Genomic DNA, 25,724 nt, shown 5'->3' with positions numbered 1-25,724 from the left:
ATATATATATATATATATATATATATATATATATATATACACACATACACTCACCTAAAGGATTATTAGGAACACCTGTTCAATTTCTCATTAATGCAATTATCTAATCAACCAATCACATGGCAGTTGCTTCAATGCATTTAGGGGTGTGGTCCTGGTCAAGACAATCTCCTGAACTCCAAACTGAATGTCAGAATGGGAAAGAAAGGTGATTTAAGCAATTTTGATCGTGGCATGGTTGTTGGTGTCAGACGGGCCGGTCTGAGTATTTCACAATCTGCTCAGTTACTGGGATTTTCACGCACAACCATTTCTAGGGTTTACAAAGAATGGGGTGAAAAGGGAAAAACATCCAGTATGCGGCAGTCCTGTGGGCGAAAATGCCTTGTTGATGCTAGAGGTCAGAGGAGAATGGGCCGACTGATTCAAGCTGATAGAAGAGCAACTTTGACTGAAATAACCACTCGTTACAACCGAGGTATGCAGCAAAGCATTTGTGAAGCCACAACACGCACAACCTTGAGGCGGATGGGCTACAACAGCAGAAGACCCCACCGGGTACCACTCATCTCCACTACAAATAGGAAAAAGAGGCTACAATTTGCACGAGCTCACCAAAATTGGACGGTTGAAGACTGGAAAAATGTTGCCTGGTCTGATGAGTCTCGATTTCTGTTGAGACATTCAGATGGTAGAGTCAGAATTTGGCGTAAACAGAATGAGAACATGGATCCGTCATGCCTTGTTACCACTGTGCAGGCTGGTGGTGGTGGTTTAATGGTGTGGGGGATGTTTTCTTGGCACACTTTAGGCCCCTTAGTGCCAATTGGGTATCGTTTAAATGCCACGGCCTACCTGAGCATTGTTTCTGACCATGTCCATCCCTTTATGACCACCATGTACCCATCCTCTGATGGCTACTTCCAGCAGGATAATGCACCATGTCACAAAGCTCGAATCATTTCAAATTGGTTTCTTGAATACGACAATGAGTTCACTGTACTAAAATGGCCCCCACAGTCACCAGATCTCAACCCAATAGAGCATCTTTGGGATGTGGTGGAACGGGAGCTTCGTGCCCTGGATGTGCATCCCACAAATCTCCATCAACTGCAAGATGCTATCCTATCAATATGGGCCAACATTTCTAAAGAATGCTTTCAGCACCTTGTTGAATCAATGCCACAGTTCTGAAGGCGAAAGGGGGTCAAACACAGTATTAGTATGGTGTTCCTAATAATCCTTTAGGTGAGTGTATATATTTTTTATTTCCATGTAACATGCTATTTTTTTCCTGCCAAATGAACACAAAAACAGCTCTTTTTAAACAAGCTTTATTCAATGTTTTGATCATTATTGGAGATACTGACATTACATTTTCTGACATGGATACACACAAATGAATTCATAATTCCAGCCAAGTATCCCTTGTCAACTGTTGAAAGTGAATTTATAAGTTATAACAATTGTTGTTCCAACACGCAAGCTGATGAGCACAATAAGCAAATTTCTATTGATTTGGTAACGTAATAATCAACAGATAACATCATCTGCGGGTTTACAGTAAAATGTAAAATCAACACAGTAACAGAGAAACATGCCGGCCTGTGGAAATGAAACATTAAAACCCTGTTTACCATATTGCTAATGACCTTTGCAGTAAAACTCTACCTTAATGAGGTTAAAATAAATAATGTTAAAGAGAACATGATGATAATGGATGAGCATGTATTTTATACTTGCGCAAGAGTTATGACTATATTAGCAATATACTGAATTTTATATTGTTATATTCTGATATTACAGATTTAACTATTTCAGTCTACATTGAATGTTGTCATGTAATCAAGGCCCTGTATTAAATTTAACTTACTGTAACTACAACGAAGAGATTACTATTTATGCCAAGACATCTGCTGAAGACAAAAATGCTGATATCCTCAGGGTCGGAATCAATGCGTTATATCAACTGACTAATGCAATGGCATTTTGAAGCTGAATGCACCATAACAATGATTTGTTACTTGTGACAGACTTTATTGCAGTAGCAGAACCCTAAAAATAGTATAGAAGATGTATTGTGCCTCACGTTTGTGAAATATGCAAACCTTTGGTATCCTTCAATGTGCCAACTTTATTTGCCTCCCAGATCACCACTTAGATTTAGAACAACTTAGACGTCTAATTTTACAACAATTCACATTGCAATGCATTTTCTGGTTGGTTAAGTGCTTCCCTTGACCATAAGTAAAAAACATTTTCTTAGGTTTGATAATAAAGCAAAAAGTTTAGTAGAATAGTCTATTCTTTCATTTAATAGCAATTTCTTCTGTAAAAGTTTTATCAGTCTTATTCATTGACAAGCCTGTCAGATCTGATTGAGAAGGAAAGCGTATCCTATCTACCTAAATGAAACAAAGACATGATAGGTTTACCTTTGGTTTCATTATATTTTTCACTTCAGGTTCAATGTGCTAATCATTCTACATACTTTAAATAATTCATCAAGCTGATTAAAGCATAAGATACAAGAAAAAGCATTAATTTCAAGTCACACTTAAAGACAATGTGAGAGGTGGCTTTTACAGACTTCATTGGAAATTGAAGCGTATTTTTTAGCGTATTGTCTGGTTATTATTCTGGCTCCTGCATGCTGTAAACTGCATTATGGCAAGGACAACAGAAGGCAGGCAGTGAGGCATCCAGTGCATATTCTACTTCCTGCAACTTGGGCATTGATTTGCAGGGGAAGTCACCCTCTCTGTCACAACGGCATGAACGCATTGGAGAAAAGACGTGAGCATTATATTGAACTGCTGAAAAACAGGATAAACTGCTCAGGGAAATCCAACACCATAAGGATCAGCTGCCAACACACTGCAAGGATTTGAAGAAGTACCTTGGGTAATACAGTTGTCAGACTCATGAGATCAGAACGGGGAATCTCTGGTCATTCAACTCTGAACCCATAAGGTCAAACCATGCTTTTGCAAGTTAAACTTTATTCTAGCATTTGATGATGAGAGCACACAAACAAAGCTGCTCACTCAAGACCTTTGTGAACAATTGTCTGAGCTACATTGCACAAAAATTACAGTGCTTTCATTCAAAAATATTTGTCTTCATTTACTCAATCATGGTTAAAAGCTTTTCAAATTGTGGTTCACTTTTTCAAAGGGTTTTTTTCTGCTAAAAAAAAATTCTCTGGACATTCTGCTAAATATGTAATTTCTGAACTATTCGAGAAACATTGAATGTTTTTGTGGAAAACATTTAACCACACTAGTACCTGTAAACAATTTTCTTTTCCAACTGTTCACTTTCTTTTAAGGTGCTTTCTGCAGGTTGATAACATGCAAAAGATAACTATATAAAAGGAATGTTAAAATGAGTTAAATGTTTTAAAATAAAATGAAGAAAACACAAAACGTCTTAAGACCATGAACTGAATTTTTGGGGACACCTTTCAATGTAAAATTTCTTATGTAAGTACAGTATATAATCATTGCACATGCCCCAAAACTATCATGCTACGTCTGTTAAAATAATGTAAAAGAAATTCAATGGTCTGAATCAGTGCATCAGTGTACATTCAATTTGATAAAAAAATACTAATAATAATAACTTTATGCACACATGTTGTGTATACGGTATATAGCTATATCTATATATTGTTGTTTATCTGTGACCATGCTGTTGTATAGATGCGAGTGTGACTGGTTTCAATTAGACACAATAGACTGACTGAACACAGACTTGTTGAAAAGCGATGTCACTTTAGACTTATGATTTAAACATTGTGGTTCTGAGAATACTGTAATACAATACAAACAAATTAAAAAATATATATATATATATAAAAATCCATCATATATACCACTTAATTCTTTAATACACACACAGATCAATTTAAGAGATGTGTTTGCAGAGTGTGTGAAGTTGACGGCAATAGGATACAACAGCAAAGTTAGGTGGGTGTGAACTGTTGATGTCTAAATTGCACAATAACAAATTGCCCAGTGTCCTATCACAGGCCCATTGTGAGTTCCTGTCATTTCCTCATATCTCAATTGGAACTTCATTGGCTGCTCTCTGTTTCAGGGAGGCAGCGATGGAGTAGCACCTGGGAAAAACATTAAATAACATTCCAAAAATTAGGCAACACTACTTTACAGTGTCCAAGCTTGTTAACAAAGAATGACAACGAACATGTAAACGCATCACATTCTTGCTGCATTCTAACAACTCAACAAAGGACAGATGTTTTTGTGTTCAGAAAACAAAATTCCCTTTGTTTAAAGAGCTCTGCAAAACCAAATTTGTAAAATAACTACTACTATACGGAAATATCAGCAATGTGTTGCTTGAAAAAAATTATTTCATAAGAATACATGGTCACTTTTGCATTTACTGCAGCTACAGATAAATCTACCAGCAAAGGCTAACAGGGCCAAGCTAACCGGCTAAAACTTGATGCATGCATCTCGACACAGGTATCTGTTTTTAAGTGAGTTAAAGGCAGTGACTTATAAAACTAATGGAACAAGACAGAGAACGAGATGTGGCATAGCAGAAAAAACATCCACCCCCAGTAGTATATGCATTTGCATATTGCGCTTGATTCATAATGTAATGGCCTAGTGCAGAGGAATAATTTATGAACATTTACTGTATATAGATTTACCAACCCAAGTATATCATGTCCTAAATAAAAGTATTTTAAAGGAATGGTTAAAAAAAACTCATCAGGTAAGATGGAGAAATTTGTGAAAATTGGAGAAATTCAGCATTATATCAGGTTGAGAGTGCAAACAGCTTATATAAACATTACAGTAATTCACAAGTAATTCTGACGGCACCCATTCACTGCAAAGGACCTATTGGTGAGCATGTGATATAATAATAAATTTCTTGAAGAAACAAATCCTGTATGGCCTGAGGATGAGTTCATTTTCAGCAAATTTGGGTGACAAGTTCCTCTAAGGATATACTGTACATATATAAAAATGTGATCAGAAGCCAGTTTATCCCTCATTCCACTAGAATTTGAATATTGAACATACCTTGAAGTCTTGTAGTGTTTCTTTTTTCTCCAAGCTTGAAAGCAGGAAGATTTTGCACAGTTCTTCTTACAGTCAATGACTTGATATATGATTGGATTGTACATAGCAGAGGACTTGGCCAGCAAAGTTGGCACAACAGAGACTGGGATGGGCACTGAATCGGGCTCTCCAAAAGCAGACACCACTGATACCACAGCATAAGGGATCCAAGCTAACAAAAACCCTGCGCAGATCAACATTGCCACCTGGAGGATGCAAATGGAACCATGTAAAATGTGACATGGCATTTCCACATAGCGTTTCTGCTTATTAAAACACCTTAATCTGCAATTAACAAACCTTAGTCAACTTCATCTCCAGGATGTGGTTGTTCTTATTCCGTGTGTCGAAATTAGAGACTTCTTTGGCTGAGGATTTGACCTTGAAGATGATCATGACATAGGAGAAGACGATGATGCCGGTGGGGAAGATGAGGCAGAAGAAGAGCATGCACATTACAAAGCTCTGGCCAGACACCGAGGACTGGGCCAACCACCAGTCCAGCGTGCAGGAGGTGCCAAACGGCTCAGGTGCGTAGTTGCCCCAACCCACCACTGGCATGGTGGCCCAGAAGGCAGCATAGATCCATGTAAAAACCACACAGAGAAAGGCATGACGTCGTTTGAACCATGTACCTGATTGGCAAAGTGAACTGATGTTAGTAAAGCTAACTAGACACTAGCTAGAACAATCAATAGAACGACAGATAGCTAGAAATACAGATTGACAGATAGAGATATAGAACAATAGATAGACAGAAATACAGAACAACAGACTAACAGAATAGATTTAACTTACAGATACAACAGTAAAGAACGACAGAGGCAGATAGAAATATAAAATGATAACAACCGATAAAAAACAACAGACAGAATTACAGAACTATAGAGAGAATTACATGCAGACAGAATAAAAAAGATTTTACAACAGACAGACAAATAGAAACAACAACAGACAGACAAAAAAAACATAGATGGAATAACAGACAGATAGAACGCCTGTCTCACACACAACAATAGATACAATGAGATAGATTGATAGAACAACTGATAGAACGACAGACAGGTAGAAATGCATAATGATAGACAGAATGACAGACAGAATAAGCAGAATCACACACAGACAGTTAGGCTAATTGTAATTACCATATTTTAAATGACAGATCTTCAAGTAGCGGTCTAAGCTGACAATGGTCATCGTAATGAGACTTCCACATCCGAACAAAAAGCCGGCCCAGCCGTAGTAGCGACAACCCTGCCAGCCAAACAGCCACCGATGGGCAAAACTAGACACTATGAAGAATGGCTTTCCAGTCACTGACAAAACATACAAAAAGAGATTGATGTTAAACAAGCAGTAAAAAAAAATTCAGAAGCAATTATTACTGACAAAAGAATACTTTTGTTTTACAGTGAGCTCTCAGAGGGCAATAGGAACACTGCAAAGACTCAACTGCAAACTATGATGTTCTCAATGTTTCTTAAAATTTTGTATTTTCTTTATCATTCCAAATGGCTCTTTTCCAATACATGTCATATCTTTTTTTATATAATTCATATCTTTTCTTACTGTCTGTATCTAAAACTACCTAAATTAACATTTTCATTAATACTCTCTGTAAACATATAGAGTTACATATATGTGGACAAAAAACGAAGAAGAGTAGCCAGAGGTGGAAAGCACACCATGACCCCAAGTCTGCGTAAATGTGACGCACTAGAGTAGTCTGCCATGTACATGACTCCTGGGAAACAAAAGCCTCATTATTTTTAAATTCAGTGATGCCATCCTGATAATAGACGACAAGTTCAAAAGGCAATCAGCAATTAGGAAGTAACTATTGATTTGAATCCGAGTGCCTAAAATTATAAATCATATCCGATTAAATTTCTTGTCACTCACACTCAAGCTATAGCTGACAAGGACAACTTTTTTCTATGTAATTTACTTTATTCTCTCCCAAATAATATGCAAAGGAAGGTATAAGTAAGCTCTTTGTAAATGGATTCTCTCGAAAAACATTATTCTTCAGTTTGTTTGATCAAATGCTGTGATTTTGGGGTAGGACTGTCGACTGACCAATTGCAGGCAGAGAGAAACTTGTTTGGGAAACTTATTTGGTGTCACAAAAGATGTGTTTTCACCTTTTGTGAAACAGAAAGGTTCTTCAGATGTTAACGGTTCTTTATGGAACCATTTAGACAAAAAGGTTCTTCTATGGCATCATGAAGCACCTTTAATTTTTTAGCACCTAATAATCTGTTTAGTCGCTTCAAAATTAATGAAGCGACTAAACAGATTATTTAATTAATTTTAATTCATTACATTTACATAGCGTCTTTCTGCTTTTTCCAAGCACTCAAAGCGCTCTACATTGTCAGGGGGTATCTCCTCGTTCATCACCAGTGTGCAGCATCCACCTGGATGATGCGACGGCAGCCATAGTGCGCCAGAACGCCCACCACACACCATCTTACTGGTGGAGAGGAGACAGAGTGATGAAGCTAATCAGCAGATATGGGGATTGTTAGGACGCCTTGATGGGTCAGAGGCCAATGGGCCAGGATGCTGAGGTCACACCTCTACTCTTTTCGAAAGACATCCTGGGATTTTTTTTAATGACCACAGAGAGTCAGGATCTCGGTTTAACGTCTCTTCCGAAAGAGAGTGCTTCTTGACAGTATAGTGTCCCTGTCACTATACTGGGGCGTAAGGACCCACACAAACCACAGGGTGAGCGCCCCCTGCTGGTCTCACTAGCACCTCTTCCAGCAGCAACCTAGTTTTCTTAGGAGGTCTCCCATCCAGGTACTGATCAGGCTCAATCCTGCTTAGATTCAGTGGGCAACCAGTCTTGGGCTGCAGGGTAATATGGCTGCCGACTTTACATTATTTTTTTATTATGCACTTTACAATAACAGTACATGAATAATCATGCACTAACACCTAAATTAAATATTAATTAAATATGAACTAATGATGAGTTAAGGCATATACTAATGCTGGTTTTATTATCAGGAATCACTGCTCCCCTGTGGAAGCGACACTAAACATCCACAGGGTGGGACTAGAGTACAAGTATGAATAAAAAAATTGAACGAAAAAAGGAAATCTTTGTTATGAACAAGGAGCAAAGGCCAGCACATTGTAATCAGTGGCCCCAGTAAAATACCTCTGTGCCCCATTAAAATTTTACAGATAAATTTGCCTAATAATTGAGATTATATTATAATAAATAAAATAATTTTCCCTGTCAATATTTCAACAATCATGTCATGTGTGTTTTCTATTAGCTGTTTAGAGCCAGAACTAACAATGCCAATTTGTGAATGAAACATGCTCTAAATCAATAACCATAAGCACTTTATGATTTGTATTAAACACAGATTTTACTTTATACTGTTATATGAAGGCCACATTAAACTCTTGGAAACTTTACAACATGCCGCCATCATATTTCTAAATGTATGTTAAATATAGATATTACCGTTTTCATTCTTATTGTATAATATTAAAAGCTAACATAAAATTTGAATTGTTGCTTTAAAAATAAATTTAGATCTGAAAAAAAGAGTACTGTTGGTATTTATGTGAAAAATCAATCACCACAGTAAACTGAAGGGGGGGGGGGGGGAGTCTTTACATGTTTCAGAAGTCAGTCAAAGCATTAAATAATTTTTATGGTTCATTTTTGTAACCTTGTGGCTTAACCCATTTAAGTCCACCGACAACTGTAGTTGCAGCAGTTTATGGTTGTATTTTGTAAGTATTTTTCTAGATGTTATCCATGTTTTATGTCTCAATGACATGCAAGCAAACAACCAAATAAAGGATTTCAAGAAAGAAAAAAAAGAAAAAAACTGGGGGAAATAAATGCAGAACATACACTCTAAAAAATACTGGGTTAAATACAACCCAGCGCTGGGTAAAATATGGATGAACCCAGCGATTGGGTTGTTTAGACCCAGCGGTTGGGTTAAACATTTAACCCAACTGTTGCCTGAAAACAACCCATCCAGCATTGTTTAGAGTGTAGGACACTATTAACAAGACTATATGCATGAAACCATCCAGAAAGTTTTGCTACAAATGGGTTTAAAAAAAATCTGTGTATGATTTACACAAGTGCATCATTTCAATAACAGCAAATAAATCAGTAAGAAGGACAGTGACAAGTATCATAAAAGAGGCAGCACTGAATAACCCTGGCTGATTTACTGCCACGCTGTCTACTCAGAACATAATGCCCAAAGCCCAATACAAGCTGTACAAACTATACACTGAATGCTTTATGTAAGTATCTTCAACACACACAAAGGGAGAAAATCCTATAAACAACAAAGAGATCCTTTCAGTTATGTAATACATTCACTTGTATTCCACTTTAAAATATAAATCCATTTTTGAAAAGCACATCTGACAGATGAAAACAGTATTTGAGCAGCATGACATCAATTCTTTCAGTCTCACCTGATATGCCAAAGTCGAACACAGCTAGATTCAGCGTCATGAACTCTGGTGGCTTTAACTTGCTTTTCCGTTTGATGGTCTTGTATATGACATAACCATTTCCAGTGGCTGACAAGAGACCTGTAAAAACATAAGCAAACTCTATTACTGCATGTTTTCTCACAAAGATGTAACTGCACGCACAATACATAATATCTGGGGGAAGGGGAAATCAAAACAAATTAATTTACTTTTTAAACAGTAAAAAGTCCAAAAGTCTTGGAACTTGGAAAAGGCTTTTTTATTCTTTCCATTATATTGAGTCCTTAGCATCAGTTTGAGACGCAGGTGTTTAAGGGTTGTGTATTTGTTGACATACAGCGACTGCATATTAAAACTCCTGTTGTACCAGTAATGTTTAGAGAACTAATAAGAGTCGAAGGTTACTGGTTATCCCGTTTCCCAGTGAAAGGGCAAAAAAAAGGTCACTATAACTGTGAAGACGTGCTGATATTGCGTTTGGTCTCGTTCTGTCTGGTGTATCTTGTCAGTGTCTGCGCTTGCTAGGCCATTTGTTGTAGAAATATAAGGAAAGTGTGTTCAGCTAAATTCAATTAGTATTTTGTTAGATGGGTATAAAAAAAGCTTAGTTTACTGCAGCAGTGGTCGCAGCAGTTGTCGTGTGAAGGCCTCCTCGTGTGATGACCGAAGAGTGTAAAGACCATCGACTCCACCAGGCTTTTCTGTGCTGATGGCCTGCACCCCAGCAGAGTCGGAGCGGAACTCCTGTCGGACAACATCTCCAGGACGCTACGCTCCATCTGACTGCTAAGCCAATTCTCAAATAACTGCTATGATGGCTTTTGATCTACCCACTTAAAAGATAGAAGTACTTGCGTTGTCCAATCTATACATGCTGTGTCTGTTCCCCGAATAGCGAGGTCAAAATATAAATTTAATGCAGGATATAGAAAAAATCTGATCATGATTAAACCAGAAAAACACAAAATAAATGAACGAAAACTATTTTTAAAGCTTGAGCTCCTAAACAGCTCCTAGATCACTCGCACCCAAAGCAGCTATTGTAAATGACATGATCACAGATAATAATTTTGATGTACTCTGCCTGATTGAAACCTGGCTTAAACCAAATGAATATTTTGGTCTAAATGAGTCTACTCCACCAAGCTACTGTTATAAACATGAGCCCCTTCATACTGGTCGTGGCGGCGGTGTTGCAACAATATGTAGTGGTATTCTCAATGTTACTCAGAAAACAGGATACAGAAGGTTTAACTCATTCGAAATACTTCTGCTTAATGTTACACTGTTAGATATGCAAAAGAAATCTCTCCTATCTCTTGCTCTGGCTACTGTGTATAGACCGCCAGGGCCATATACAGATTTCCTAAAAGAATTTGCAGATTTCCTCTCAGATCTATTGGTTAATGTTGATAAAGTGCTAATTGTCGGAGATTTTAAAATTCACGTTGGTAATACAAATGATGCGTTAGGACTTGCGTTTACTGACCTAATAAACTCTTTTGGAGTCAAGCAAAACGTCACCGGGCCCACTCATCGTTTTAATCATACGCTAGATTTAATTATATCGCATGGAATTGATCTTACCGATATATATATTGTACCTCAAAGTGATGATGTTACTGATCATCTCCTTGTATCGTGCATGCTGCGTATTACTGATATTAGTTATATGGCTCCGCGTTATCGTCCGGGCAGAACTATTGTTCCAGCCACCAAAGACAGATTCACAAATAACCTGCCTGATTTATCTCAGCTGCTCTGTGTACCCATAAATACACACGAACTAGACAAAATGACTAGCAACATGGGCACTATCTTCTCTAATACATTAGAAGCTGTTGCCCCCCTCAAATTGAAAAAGGTTAGAGAAAAACGTACTGCGCCATGGTACAACAGTTATACCCATTCTCTCAAGAAAGAAACTCGTAATCTTGAGCGCAAATGGAGAAAAACGTGGAAAAACAGTATGTCCAGCTATAGACAGGCTCTAAAAGCTGCCAGGGCAGAGCATATCCGCAAACTCATAGATAATAACCAAAACAATCCAACGTTTTTATTTAGCACAGTGGCTAGATTAACAAATAAACACACGCCACCTGATCTAAATATTCCCCCACAGTTTAATAGTAATGAATTTATGAATTTCTTTACTGATAAAATAGATAACATCAGAAATACAATATCAAATGTAGATTCTACTGCGTCTAGTATTTCAGCTTCATTCATCGCACCCAAAGAAAAACTGCAGTGCTTCACAACTATAGGACAGGAAGAGCTAAATAAACTTATCAGTGCATCTAAACCAACAACGTGTTTATTAGATCCTGTACCCACTAAACTACTGAAAGAGTTGTTACCTGTAGCAGAAGAACCGCTTCTCAATATTATTAACTCATCGTTATCTTTAGGTCACATCCCAAAGCCATTCAAGCTGGCAGTTATTAAGCCTCTTATTAAGAAACCACAACTAGATTCTAATGAACTGGCAAATTACAGACCCATTTCAAAACTTCCGTTTATGTCTAAAATTTTAGAAAAAGTTGTGTCTGCTCAATTGTGTTCCTACTTGAAAAAAAAATGATCTCTATGAAGAATTTCAGTCAGGTTTCAGGCTTCACCATAGCACAGAAACTGCACTTGTTAAAATTACAAATGACTTGCTTCTTGCTTCAGACCAAGGCTGCATCTCATTGCTAGTATTACTTGATCTGCTGCGTTCGACACTATAGACCATGACACACTCATAGATCGATTACAAAACTATTCTGGTATTCAAGGGCAGGCTTTAAGATGGTTTAGATCCTACCTGTCCAATCACTACCACTTTGTTCATTTAACTGGAGTCATCTCAATTATCACCATTAAAGTATGGAATACCACAAGGATCTATCCTAGGTCCTCTGCTATTTTCAATATACATGTTGCCCCTTGGTAATATTATTAGAAAATATGGGATTAGTTTTCATTGTTATGCTGATGATACTCAACTATATATCTCAACAAGACCAGATGAAACTTCTAAACTATCTAAGCTAATAGATTGCGTAAAAAATGTAAAAGATTGGATGACCAATCATTTCCTCATATTAAATTCAGATAAGACAGAGATATTACTTATTGGACCAAAAAACAGTACACAGAATCTCTTGGATTACAATTTGCGACTCGACGGATGCACTGTTACGTCCTCTAAAGTCAAAAATCTGGGTGTTATATTAGACAGCAACTTGTCCTTTGAAAATCATATTTCCCATGTTACAAAAACAGCATTCTTCCATCTTAGAAACATTGCCAAGCTTCGAAACATGCTACCTGTTTCTGATGCAGAAAAACTAGTTCATGCATCCATGACCTCTAGACTGGACTATTGTAATGCACTGCTAGGTGGTTGTCCTGCATCTTCAATAAACAAGCTACAGATAGTCCAAAATGCAGCAGCTAGAGTTCTTACCAGGTCAAGAAAATATGATCATATTACCCCAATTTTACAGTCTCTGCACTGGCTACCTATTAAGTTCCGTATCATTTGCAAAATATTATTACTTGCCTATAAGGCCCTAAATGGTTTAGCTCCTGCGTACCCAACTTGTCTTCTACCACGCTACAATCCAACCCGCTCCCTAAGGTCACAAAACTCTGGACTTTTGGTAGTACCTAGGATAGCAAAGTCCACTAAAGGAGGTAGAGCTTTTTCACATTTGGCTCCAAAACTCTGGAAAACTCTGGGGGAAGTCGTGGCCTAATGGTTAGAGAGTCGGACTCGTAATCGAAAGGTTGCGGGTTCGAGCCCCCGGCCGGCAGGAATTGTAGGTGGGGGGAGGGAACGTCCAGCGCTCTCTCCACCCTCAATACCACGACTAAGGTGCCCTTGAGCAAGGCACCGAACCCCCCACTGCTCCGGGTGTGTGTTCACGGTGTGTGTGTGTGGATTTGTTCACTACTCACTGCTGTGTGTGTGCACTTGGATGGGTTAAAGGCAGAGCACCAATTTCGAGTATGGGTCACCATACTTGACAATACGTCACGACTTTTTTTTTTTTTTTTTTGAATAGCCTTCCTGCTAACGTTCGGGGTTCAGACACACTCTCTCTGTTTAAATCTAGATTAAAGACACATCTCTTTAGCCAAGCATACACATAATGCATTTTATAATCTTGTACTGCAGTTATATCTGATCAAATGTACATTATTATTATTCTTTAGCTTGGGTTGAACAAATCATTTTTGCTTAGATGGAACAGCAGCTACGCTAATTATGTCTCTATTTGTTTCTCTGTTTCTGCCACGGGATTAACATCAGTCTGGATCCAACCCTTAAATGATCTGAGATGACTGAACACCTGAGAAAAGATAATGCCAACCCCTCAGAGGACCTCAGAGGATGCCAATATACAGACAACATACAGAATTACCCAATTTTGCCATAAGTTAAATATAGTAAGGTTCTGCAATATATAAATATATTGTGGAAACTTAATTTCCTGTAGAGCTGCTTTGCAACGATTTGTATCGTAAAAAGCGCTATACAAATAAACTTGAACTTGAATACTACAATTGATTGCTTCTGTTGCTCCTCATTTGTAAGTCGCTTTGGATAAAAGCGTCTGCTAAATGACTAAATAATAATAATAATAATAATAACAAAAGAGCATTGTGATGATTAGTCATTTCTGGTTACAGCCACATTCATTCAAATGAAACGATCTTCCCATTCATGTTATTCGTGCCTGCTAAAATGTATTTGTCCGAAAAGAGCTTTCACAAAATTAAATTAAATAAAACATCTATTTCTCAAAATCTTATGTTCAATCCATAATGTCCCTTTATGAAAATCAAATATCCAAAGCAGAGGTCACTGTGAGTGCCACATACAGTAATTTCACATCTTGTCCTTTAGTGTCAGCTGACTGATGCAACATTTCAGAGAAGCTAGTTTATTTCATGTGACTATTCAATGAACTCTTTCAATTTTCTTTAGTCTGCTGTTCTCATATGATCATGAATCAATGTGCATGGATCACGCACATTAACATCACTAACAGATACATTGTTTCAACAGTTATTGCTCTTAAAGGGACAGTCCATCCACAAATGAAAATACTATCATTTTGTCCAAAAGTTCCCTACCAAATGAACCCTGTTCATCACTGGCATTTGTTGATCTGTATGCGTTACTGAGAGTAAATATCTACTGCAACACCTGACTGATCCCATGATTCAAACGGAGGAGAACAGACTGTGAAATACAACAAGGAAGAACTATTGATTCAGTCTTTTCCCTGAAACACACATCTATCAGGTCAGAATTACATGGAAATCTCGGAAAAGGAAAATACCTTCGTTTTAAAAAAAGGGATGAAACATCCTTCAAAGAATAGCTTTAATACCATGGTTACTGATAGGTGACTGGGCTAAATGATGTTGTGCTGAATAATAAAAAAAGGATTTTCAAATTACATTTTTCAAAAGCGTATTTTGTAAAAGACTTGCATTGGCAAAACATCGGAATTATTTCTAATAACTATGTAGATTGGACATAGCAATCATTTTCTTGGAGAGGTCATGTCAGTTTTAGAAATGTTTATTCTGGTTTGGAGAGGAATTCATGAAGAATAAAAAAAAAAGAAAAGAAACTAAGACCTGCAATACAAAGATTCCATAATGCATTTTTTAATTCACAAAGGATTAAAATGTACAAAAAGAATGTCACCTTTTATCTTTTTTGCTATTTCATGAATTGTTTTGCATTATTTATTTATTTATTTATTTTTTTACACATTAAAAATTTTCCCGATAAGCCAAGTTATTAAATTGATAACTGTTTCGATTTAGAAGGAATTAAATACATGTTGGTTAATGCAGGCATTCATAGTGTCAGTACAGTCACTGAAAAAGCTCTGTAATGTGCTTATATAATTTATATGTACACGCTACTATTGTTAGTCAATACAAATATCTTAAAACTCTAGACACATGCTTTGATTTTTTATAACCTCAGAGCATGCTCACACACGACAAACAAGACAAATAAGGTGAAATACAAATATATGGAATTTTCAAGATCCATTATTAAAATGCATAAAACATAAGCGAAATAAATATGTATGCTAAGTGTGCATTCTTCTGATAATGGACTCAGCAGACCAACACTGGATTTGCTGGACAAAAAAAGTCAATAATGAGAGTCAAAGATAAAAAAAAAAAAAATTGTACAAGGTTCTCATTAAAATGACAAAAATAATTGGGTGTCTCTGTGAATGGTCTAATGAAATCCATCAATTTATTAACAAAACATGGAGAATCTTGCGGAATCTTTTCTCTTTTGCTAGTACACATGGCAATGGTGCACATATTTATTAAAAACAAACGCATTAAATCCATCCATATTCAGTTACGTTAAAGTTCTTGGGTGGGCTTTATTCATAATGAATCATCAGGGTTTGAACCCATTGTTTTAAAGATTATATCAATATGTCTACTCCCAAGACTGTTCATTAGCATGTAGGCCCGCCCTACCAACCAACATGACCTTAAAAATAAGTGGTTCTTATGCAAGCCAAAGCGGTTATATGTTCAGGCAAGATTAAGTAATACAATAAATCTGATTGCAAAACCCGATGAGAGTCAGTAAAATATCTGATGATTTTATCATGCCATTGGTGGTAACTAAAATATAATGAAAATTTCAGTATGTTAAATTCACCACAAATACTTGTCTGAAGACATTTTACAAGACAAACTTCTTAAAATCAACAAGAAATAAGTACAATCATACCCTCTAAAACTCCAGACATTCTGCTGTAACCTAAATGAACTATTCAAATTCAAATTATTATTAAATTACTATTTCTGATCTTATCCCAGACGATTCACATGCTGCTTATAAAGAACTCTTTCACATGAACAAACACCTTGTTCACTTACCGATGATAAGGATGTAGAACGCCGCCACTATGTCTGCCTCCTTGGACAGCTTGGAAGCAAAGGGATCTCCTCGAAGTAGGTAATGTGGGACATAGCCCGAAGGGATGGTCTCATTCTCCATTAGGGCCTTATTGAGGAGTGTGATTACTTTGCTGCGGAATAAACGGGAAAAAATTTAAAACAAAAACAGAATCAAATTTGAACTCAGTTTGAGACAGAAGCCGGAGGGGAGCCATATCCAACAGTTTTACAATTCAAAAACCTTCTGCCAATCTTCTGAGGCTCCAGATTAAGCTCTACAAATCTCCTCATCTCTTATCGGCTACTGTACATGAAGACACTCCCTTCATATCTGTAATCAATACATACTGAGTCCTGGAGTGCATGCAGTCCCATTAAAAATGTTCATATGTAAGCAGCATGAGAATACAAAATAAACATATATCACTGCCCCTCACAAAACGGATGCATTTGAGACTGGTGAAAAATAGCATAGGAATAAGACATGAGTTAGACCTGCTAGCTATGTAATTTCTCAGCAGTTCCTCTCAGCAGTAGAGCAATTTCCAAGGTTTAATGATAGGTTTACTAACGATGTGCAATTTAGCACTATATCAGACAAATCTTGCTATCAAAGTTCTACATATTTACAGAGATATTACTGGCAATGTTGTAACTGATGCTGGTCCAAATGATTACCATTAGCGACGTTAGCGAAATCTTCTATTTCCATTTGGTCAGTCCTTTCAAGACATTAATTACTCATAGTTCTGGAATAAATACGATGTGATTTTGTGTATGATTTTTGCACCTACTTCTATCTGTCCTATTTACACCTTTCCAATGTCAATCACATAAGGTTGCTAATTACTGTAACAGCAGGGGTTTTCTTTATATGCATTCATTCATTTGACACTTCCATTGGTAATTATAAAACATCATGTCATTGCTTCGAATTAAATGATCAAAATGAATTAAATCACAGAACAGAAAAGTGATACTGCAAAAATCTGGGCCCTCAAGCAATACCAGATCTCTAGATGGACTTATCTATAAAGATGATGTTTAGATATAGGCATATTATTTGATTTGGTATCTTGAGGTTTTAAGGAAACTTGCTGTCTACTGTCAATCAGTAAATTTATTTATACATTTAATAATTTAGACTACAAATATGCCTATAAACTGCTTAAGGAATTTATTTAGTAAAGATTAAAAAAAAATATATTAAATTGGGGAATAAACCAATTTAGTCAGTTTTAGTCTGAAGACAAAAGAACATGTAGAAAAACTGCTACATCATGATTTTTATACAATGCTGTTTTATTGTAGAAATGGCAGTGCCGTCTCCTTCCCGCCAGGCATGTTCTGAATAGCAGAACAGATTACTAGTGCAACAGACATACTTCACAATAATCGCTTCACATTAGAGTAAAGTTACATTTGATTTTGTAGCCATGCCACATTTTTGTTTTGTAAGTCCAGTATTTGCCTCTAGACTGGGTTTATTTCCAAAAAGGTGAGGTCATGTCAAAAGAATGCTATTACTTGGCAGAGTAGCAAAGAACACCTGTCAAACACTTTAAAACAAACCTTTATACAGCCGAAGACAATCATTTATCTAAAACCAAGAGCTAAAATTGACACAGTATTGAGGTTCCTATCAGCACTGTTAGTCACGTTAAAGTGTAAAAAAAACAGTAGGCTTAACTTAATGAGCATTCACTACCCTCTCTGGTGACACACCGCTTTTGCAATCATCTCCCAGGAGATCAGAGGTGATGCTGCATCCGTGTTTCAGTTAAAGCCCCTGCCGTTAGGAAATGTGTGAGGTTACTAAACAATGAATCCCCTCCCCCAAATACGTTTTCTAAATAATGAAATCTCATAAAATAGGCTAAAGTTCTAAGAGATGACCACTTGACGCATGCAATAATCATTTCAAAGCGGTCACATGACAAGTCAGTTTTTGAGTTCCTTTCATAGTCTAATGTGCAATGACCTCTTAGAACTAACAAGAGAAATGTGACTTGCTATAAAAGCACTGAAGAATAACTGCTCTTTTGTCGAGGAATCGGAGTGGGTTGCTATAAAAGTGATGTAATGGCTTTGATGCATGTGTAAACAGAGGATGTTCATTTATTCAATTCTGTTAAAACAAACATAAATAATCATAAGTAATTAAAAATCTGGTTGATTTCTGTATTGTATTAAACATAATCAATTCCTGAATAATTATTAATATCATATCTGCTGAAATTTGTGAAACATCAGCAGATGCTGCTAAATCCTGCACTTCTGGTATGTGTATTGAATTTAAACAACTTATTTTCATCTGGCAATGTTATTCTCCTAAAACTTAAAAACAAACCATAAAATTTGCAATAACAAACTGTCTGCATCTGTCAGCTGTAATGATGACGTACTGAGCATCTTGAAACAGAGCATCATTCATTTGAAAACGCAAAGAACAAAAAAAAAACAATATTGAAACAAGTCATTGTGCAGGACAGTATTCATTTGAAACCTTTGTTAATTTTAAGCATTCTGTTTATGACTGAGTTCTGATAGATAGGCTATATGATCGTAATCAAACAAAAGCACAAATACTGACGCAACAAGTGCACGTAACATCAATAACGTGCACGTAAAACAATGATGCCTCTAATGTTTCCCGAAAAACAAACGCTTACCTTCCTGTGACTCTTCAACCATGCCAATGATTTGAGCACTTTTCTCTCCACTGGAAATGATCCTAAAATTGAGTTGGTAACTTCTCCATAATCCACGTTTGTAAATCACACGGACTGCGCCTTCTGTTATTGAACGCTTCAGCTGAGGGGCTGTCGGTCTGGCTACTTCTCTTTCTGATATTGATGATGAGGAGGAAGAGGACGATGTTGTTCAGCACGGTCCTTCAGAGCTGAGGTAATTCACAAGAAAGTAGAGCTCAGTTTTATTACCATAAAGTGCTGCTGGTCAAAGTAAGCGGCGAAATCCACTCAGTTCTCAGTTCAATCCACTATTGGCAGTTCACATGTAGCACTGACAGTTCTATACTGTAAAGCCCCGCCCCCCATGTGATAGACCTGTCAATCATGCAATCATATGTTTACGCAAGTATGTAATTCATACGAATGCATGGCAATGCATAACACTTTTCAGTGTCCGAATTAATCATAATGTCACAATGTGTAAGCAATTGCTGCAAAAATAAAAGAATTACATATTAAGATTAAAAAAAAATAATGAAAAAAACAGTAGTAACACAAAACAAAAATGTACATTGGATTTAAAGTAAAAATAATAAAAAAAAATATTTCAGTCAATTAAGTTAAATGCTAGCTAGAAACAGCACAAATAATAAATTCACAGCAGCCATATGTGAGCACAAAATAGAAATAATTGTTTGCTTATAGGAAATATCTCTAGTTGATATCATATTCAACAAATTCTTGTAATGCTAAAGCCTCAAACTAAACACAAACTCGACTCGTCTAATCCCCAGCACAACAAAATATGTAACACACATTCTCAAAATACATAAAGCAATTCTGACCTTTACTCACCACATTCAGTCTAATGCAATGCATGCTGGGATATCAGGCCTGCGTTCAAAAACATGAAAATACATTTTGATGAAGTGGCTTAAATGAAACCAAGAAGTCATTTTAATGTAAATTAAACAGTTCTTTAAGATTAATCATGATGAGTCTTTTGACTGTTATTCCAGGATAAGAAGTAAATGTGCAGTAAATGTCAAATGTGATACTGAAATTGGTGAAATTTTGGTTTCATTCCAAGTTTGGTGGTCCTAAAATGAACGCATCAATAAAATCAGTGTCAACATCTTGGCAAAGTAAGGAATTTTATGACACTTTCTCTATCAGGTCAACAAACAGGTCACAAATCCATAAACTATAAAAGCAGTGACAAATGTTTGCCCTTTTTGGCATTTGACAGGTCAATATGAGCAGTACCAAAAAAAAGCAAAGTAAGTTCTACAGGTTTGAAACAACACGAGGTGAGTAAATGACAATAATGGCTGCATTTTCAGTTTTAAAACATTCACTGTCAAAGGAATTTCATGTCCGTCTAACTGCTGAAGAAACGGGCTGTACACTATGGTGCATATTTCAATACTCAAGGGATGTAGGTCACAGATGCTGTCTCCCTGTTATTTACGCAAGCACTGGTCATTTGCCGTGTTTCCTATTTTAGTTAGCACAAATTCACACAACCTTTGCTCCTTCTCCTTGTTCAGCCAAAAATGATCTTAGAATCAAAACACTGTATTTTTCTCTGTTTCCTCAAGATTAACTGAAATTTGACATTTATATTCCATGCACAATGCTTAAGTTTCAAGTGTTAGGAAAGGACTGAATTGTTTCAAGGAGAGCTTGCCAGCAGAGTATTTTAAATAATGAAAAGCTGAAATCAAAAATTTATGCTAACACATGCACATTTTAGAATAAATAACATATGGATAAAAGCTCAGAAGGGAAACTCATCCTACATCCTATACTTGAATATCCAATCTATTTAAACATCTAATGCACTTTCATACTCTTTAAAGCATGAGCCTGAAAGGTTTACCTTATTGAGATTGAGATTTTTACTTATACATATTAGTATTTATTTGCCTACTGTAAGCTATAAACTCATGAAAATAAGGTTAGAAGAATGCCATAATTTTATATGTAAAAAAAAAAAAAAATTCAGTTAAGCAATGTGTAGTTTCATAGGATTGTGGTAATAATGGCCTTACATCCGGTTATGTAAATTGATTCAGTAGCTGCAGGTTGAGACGATTTATCAAGTGCTTTGTTTGGCAAATGTACGTCAGATCAATATAACCAGAGTGTTTGTCAGTGTATCACTTACTTGCATATAAATGAGAGAAATGTACGTCATATATTGTATGCTGATTTGCATTGTGATTGGTTGAAGGTTTTGTAAGGATAGTATTTCATGAGCAAGAGCAATGAGAAGGAAAGGATGAAGAGGGAGAAGATAAGAAAGGCAGGATTCATGCACACATGCATTATAAGAGGAAGCTGTTGATACTCCTCTCTTCAGAGGTCTGACAATCAGATGACTGATGGTTTTGATGGTCTAGATGAAAATTCATTGTCGCAGTTGGAATGCAAAAAACAGATCAGTTCCTTTTATCAGTGGGACCAAATTCAACTTCAGATAAATAACCTTCATTTCTTGTTCACATCAGATTTGTATTTCTTATTGATTGCAAACTGCATGTGTTTTAGCACATGTGCAAAAGAGTAAGTGCAATTGTCTAGTTTGCACAATACAGTACTAAATACTGTAACTAAATGCACATGGCCGATGAGTTGATTCTCACTGAAATTTGGCATATTTCTGCTAAGCTGGCAAATGGCTTGCCATTATTGCAAAGGGGCGGACAATTTCTGGTAAATTTCCAGAAACTTTTCAGAATTTTTGGCAAGTTGACAAAATTGTTTGGTAAATTCTGAAAAGGTTTTGTACATTTTCAGAAAACTTTTGAAAGTTTCTGGAATTTATCTGCCCCTAAGCAACCATACTTGCCATTGTAATGAAAGGAATCTTGCCAACCAGTCAAGTTTTGAAGCATATTGAGTTTGCCCAGCACAATCACTACCATTTTTGAACAAGAGAGAATATCACAACCATAAAAAGCAGCAGCTATAACAAACTGTATAAATTACGGTGGCCGAGAGAGCTCAATGCGCTGCAACTTCAGAAAACACATGCAAATAGAAAAAGCACCAGCAAATCAAGAAAATTTCTTAATCAGTTTGACAGCAGGTGCATTTCTTTATTTGTTTGTGGTGTGAGCATTTGCAGCGCGTGTGTTGTCAAATTGATGAAGTTGTTTTCTTAATTTGCAGGCGTTTTTTCTATTTGCAGCACGTTGAGCTCTCTAAATAATAATAAATACATTTATTTTGTACAGTACGTTTATCCGTTACATGTAAGCTGAACATTCACAGTTGCTTGCTGTGGAAGAGGTGGTGGTGTTAGTGGAAGACAATACTATCAATATAAAAAATGCTCATAAAATGTTAATTTTCTTTTTGTATACTACAGTATTGACATTTACCAATACACTTTACCTACTGTTAAAATACATATCTAAAATGCTCAGTGATACGCAGACATTCTTGTATAGTAGTCTGTCAACAAAAAGTAGAATTTTTTTTCATATAACAAATATGAAATTAAATTGCATAAAACAAAATGGAATGTGAATATAACCCAAAATTAAATTATTTGCATATATCAAATATTTATATGGTAAGAAAAAAAAAAAACTCACATGATGGCTCACATGATGACAAAAAAACTTTTTTAATTTTGGTGACGCTGGCACAATCACTGACACAATAGGTTTTGAAGCATGCATTAAAAGTTTTGTGTGAGTTACTACATTTTGCAGACATTCTGATGTTCCAGCAAACAGTTGTGACAATTCAACTTACAGTTTAGAGAATGTAAAGGCTGTTTTGAAAAGTTTTCTCGAAAAGTAATCGAGAAAAACTGTAAAAGGTACACTGTAAAAAATTAATCATGGGTCTTGTAATTTTCATAAAAAATTAAGGTGATAATTAAAAATAGTGAGTATATTTCATTAAAGAAATTGTGATTCAGTGTTGTATAGAAAATATTGAGGACTCTTTACTAATAAAACCAAGAGATATGTTTTCCTCATTTTTTAAAGGAAACTTAAGCAGTTTTGAGGCTTGAATTGAGGAACTGATTAATATGGAAGCCCGTTTCCGCCAATGAATAAAAAATAAAACAAGGTAATTGCGACTTTTTATCTCACAATTCTGACTTTTTTTCTCGCAATTCTGACTTTATAACTCGCAATTCTGACTTTATAACTCGCAATTCTGACTTTATAACTCGCAATTCTGAGATATAAACTCGCAATTCGGAGATATAAACTCGCAATTCTGACTTTATAACTCGCAATTCGGAGATATAAACTCGCAATTCTGACTTTATAACTCGCAATTCTGACTTTATAACTCGCAATTCTGAGATATAAACTCGCAATTCGGAGATATAAACTCGCAATTCTGACTTTATAACTCGCAATTCGGAGATATAAACTCGCAATTCTGACTTTATAACTCGCAATTCTGAGATATAAACTCGCAATTCGGAGATATAAACTCGCAATTCTGACTTTATAACTCGCAATTCTGAGATATAAACTCGCAATTCTGACTTTATAACTCGCAATTCTGACTTTATAACTCGCAATTCTGACTTTATAACTCGCAATTCTGAGATATAAACTCGCAATTCGGAGATATAAACTCGCAATTCTGACTTTATAACTCGCAATTCGGAGATATAAACTCGCAATTCTGACTTTATAACTCGCAATTCTGAGATATAAACTCGCAATTCGGAGATATAAACTCGCAATTCTGACTTTATAACTCGCAATTCTGAGATATAAACTCGCAATTCTGACTTTATAACTCGCAATTCTGACTTTATAACTCGCAATTCTGAGATATAAACTCGCAATTCTGACTTTATAACTCGCAATTCTGACTTTATAACTCGCAATTCTGAGATATAAACTCGCAATTCGGAGATATAAACTCGCAATTCTGACTTTATAACTCGCAATTCTGAGATATAAACTCGCAATTCTGACTTTTTTTCTCAGAATTCTGACTTTTTTTCTCGCAATTGCGAGTTTATATCTCACAACTCTGACTTTCTCGCACCATAGCAAACCACTCTCCGTGTAAGGCTTTGCAGTACTTTGTTCAATTAGCTGAACTATATATTGAACTAGATGAATGTTGCGTCCGAATATGATTTTTGAACAAACATAAAAATTACTCCTTATTCTTTATTTCTGTGTTTTGCGCTCACGGTTTGGACAGTACCATTACCGCCGGGCTTTCAGACACAACATTCTTCATTTCTTTATAGTTCTGAGTTTGAGGCAGCTTCTATCGCATTATTTTAATAACAGCTGTCAAGTAAAGCGCGTATATTGTAACACGAGAGTGGATATATATGAATGCACGCAGGTGGATTTCCTTCACTCTCGCATAAAGCGCGCTTTCATCTATGGAAGCCCGTTTCCGCCAATGAATAAAAAATAAAACAAGGTAATTGCGACTTTTTATCTCACAATTCGGACTTTTTTTCTCGCAATTCTGACTTTATAACTCGCAATTCTGACTTTATAACTCGCAATTCTGACTTTATAACTCGCAATTCTGACTTTATAACTCGCAATTCGGAGATATAAACTCGCAATTCTGACTTTATTAACTCGCAATTCTGACTTTAATAACTCGCAATTCTGACTTTATAACTCGCAATTCTGACTTTATAACTCGCAATTCTGACTTTATAACTCGCAATTCTGACTTTATAACTCGCAATTCTGACTTTATAACTCGCAATTCGGAGATATAAACTCGCAATTCTGACTTTATAACTCGCAATTCGGAGATATAAACTCGCAATTCTGACTTTATAACTCGCAATTCTGAGATATAAACTCGCAATTCTGACTTTATAACTCGCAATTCTGAGATATAAACTCGCAATTCTGACTTTATAACTCGCAATTCGGAGATATAAACTCGCAATTCTGACTTTATAACTCGCAATTCGGAGATATAAACTCGCAATTCTGACTTTATAACTCGCAATTCTGAGATATAAACTCGCAATTCTGACTTTATAACTCGCAATTCTGAGATATAAACTCGCAATTCTGACTTTATAACTCGCAATTCTGACTTTATAACTCGCAATTCTGAGATATAAACTCGCAATTCTGATTTTATAACTCGCAATTCTGAGATATAAACTCGCAATTCTGACTTTATAACTCGCAATTCTGAGATATAAACTCGCAATTCTGACTTTATAACTCGCAATTCTGACTTTATAACTCGCAATTCTGAGATATAACTCGCAATTCTGACTTTTTTTCTCAGAATTCTGACTTTTTTTCTCGCAATTGCGAGTTTATATCTCACAACTCTGACTTTCTCGCACCATAGCAAACCACTCTCCGTGTAGGCTTTGCTATGGAAGCCCGTTTCCGCCAATGAATAAAAAATAAAACAAGGTAATTGCGACTTTTTATCTCACAATTCGGACTTTTTTTCTCGCAATTCTGACTTTATAACTCGCAATTCTGACTTTATAACT

At 36.1% G+C, this 25,724-nt stretch overlaps 1 protein-coding gene across 1 annotated transcript; it reads right to left on the bottom strand.

The window, feature by feature from the left end:
• Positions 1–4,059: 4,059 nt before the first annotated feature.
• On the bottom strand, positions 4,060–16,641 carry LOC306880588 (opsin-5-like; the record flags this gene model as incomplete). Its single annotated transcript, XM_079434201.1, has 6 exons — positions 4,060–4,123; positions 5,064–5,308; positions 5,403–5,737; positions 6,248–6,418; positions 9,573–9,692; positions 16,521–16,641. The coding sequence occupies 6 exons, from the start codon at positions 16,639–16,641 to the stop codon at positions 4,060–4,062; spliced, it is 1,056 nt and encodes a 351-aa protein (XP_079290327.1).
• Positions 16,642–25,724: the final 9,083 nt, after the last annotated feature.

This window comes from Barbus barbus, assembly GCF_936440315.1.
Source record: "Barbus barbus genome assembly, chromosome: 14".
NCBI classification, from domain to species: domain Eukaryota; kingdom Metazoa; phylum Chordata; class Actinopteri; order Cypriniformes; family Cyprinidae; genus Barbus; species Barbus barbus.
This window is presented reverse-complemented; position numbering and strand designations above follow the sequence as displayed.